Source organism: Meleagris gallopavo, chromosome 2, assembly GCF_000146605.3.
Source record: "Meleagris gallopavo isolate NT-WF06-2002-E0010 breed Aviagen turkey brand Nicholas breeding stock chromosome 2, Turkey_5.1, whole genome shotgun sequence".
In the NCBI taxonomy this organism is placed as follows: Eukaryota; Metazoa; Chordata; class Aves; order Galliformes; family Phasianidae; genus Meleagris; species Meleagris gallopavo.
Genome location: NC_015012.2, coordinates 70,483,692 through 70,485,146, shown reverse-complemented (window position 1 = coordinate 70,485,146; position 1,455 = coordinate 70,483,692). Strand labels below are relative to the sequence as shown.

General features: G+C 50.4%; 1 protein-coding gene across 1 annotated transcript in view; it reads right to left on the bottom strand.

The window, feature by feature from the left end:
* Positions 1 to 1,304: 1,304 nt before the first annotated feature.
* LOC100549507 (single-minded homolog 1) overlaps positions 1,305 to 1,455 on the bottom strand; it is a 41,598-nt gene continuing 41,447 nt past the window's right edge. The window contains exon 10 of the mRNA XM_010707591.1: positions 1,305 to 1,430. Within this exon, the coding sequence (XP_010705893.1) occupies positions 1,305 to 1,430 (126 nt within the window). The remainder of the gene's footprint in view (positions 1,431 to 1,455) is intronic.

The following is a 1,455-nucleotide window of genomic DNA, read 5'->3' as shown; positions in this document are numbered from 1 at the left end:
AGCCAACGGAATAATGGCTTTGGAATAGAAACAAGCAGCTTTGTGCGGGAAAGGATAACTAAACCGTTTTTAGGCAAAGGATTTTCCCAGCTAAAGTGGCCGAAGACAAAGCAAAACATAATCTATTTTGGAAGATTTCCAAGATATGCCACATTAACCTTTGTAGATAAAAATTGCTTTCTCCCCTCCCCCGCCGGGGTCCGGTTTATCATATTTACATAAGTAGCCTTAGAAGCGATATATCTATTATGGATCTAAGAAGCTCGCGAGCTCACATTTCATGTGGAAACAGAGGCGAAGTTTTACTGTTGCTTAATACTTGATGCATTGTCGAACCATTTCCATTTAAATACTCCCGACCCACGGATTACCTCAATGGACTGGCTGCACGGGCTTTGTAATTTCCTGAAAATGAGATTTCGATTTATAAAACAAGAAACCAATTAGTAACCAAATGAGGCGAAGTAGATCCACTAAAATTGACCTAATCCCACAGGCACCATTTAGGCCGGTTCTTGGCGAATGAATGATGAGCAATCGTGCAGCGCAAGCTCAAGGCATCATCCAGCTGTGTTATTGCAAGCAGCAAAAATAAATGGATCGAGTTTTTCTTTCGGAATGAGTTTTATACTCTCAACAAGATATAGATTATAGGCTCCCATCTAACAACCTCCTCCACTCGAGGATTTTTTTTTTTTCCTTGAGAAGGTAAACAATTCGACCTAGAAGATGTCCTCCACGTGGGGGGAGGGGGGGGAGAGGGGGAAGGGAGAAAGAAAGGAAGAAAGGAAAATAAATAAATAAATGACAAAACAAAATAGCAGCGGCATTAGGGACAGGCTTTGCTCAGTTTGCTAACAACGCCCGTTACTGAACTGCGCGCTCTGAGGCTGCGCTCAAACTGCGCTGAACGTGCGCTGGTGGCAGTTCGGTCTGCGAGTGCTGAGTCATAGCTTTTTCAGCATTTCTCCACGGGAAATCACCCGTTTGCCCACATTTAAAAGTGAGGGAAGTGGCAGAAAACTCCTCGTTCTCTTTGGTGGGAGGACAGCACCGGGCAGTCCGGTAGAAGAGCCTTCCTTCTCCCCGTGCGCATCACGCCCAGCGCCGGGCACACCGCCTACCACGGACGGACCCACGGCCAACGCCGCAGCTCCGTGTCACTGGGGCATTGCCTCCCCGCCCCGCTGGATCGCTCCGAGCCCTCGTGGCAGCAGCCAATGGAGGCACCGGCTGGCATCGCGATATCGTTGCCGAACTCCCCTAAGTCCCAAACAAGCGGGGCTGCGCTCAATCACTGCGAATTAGGCCGGGACGCAGCGGCGGAAGGCTCCGAGAGACGCGGACAGCCCCGCGGGTCTCGGAGTTCCCAGTCCCTCCGTGAGCATCCGCAACGCAGCCCCGACCCCAGCCTCGACAGTCTTCTTTGTCTATCCGAAGCGGGGGGAGTGAAGG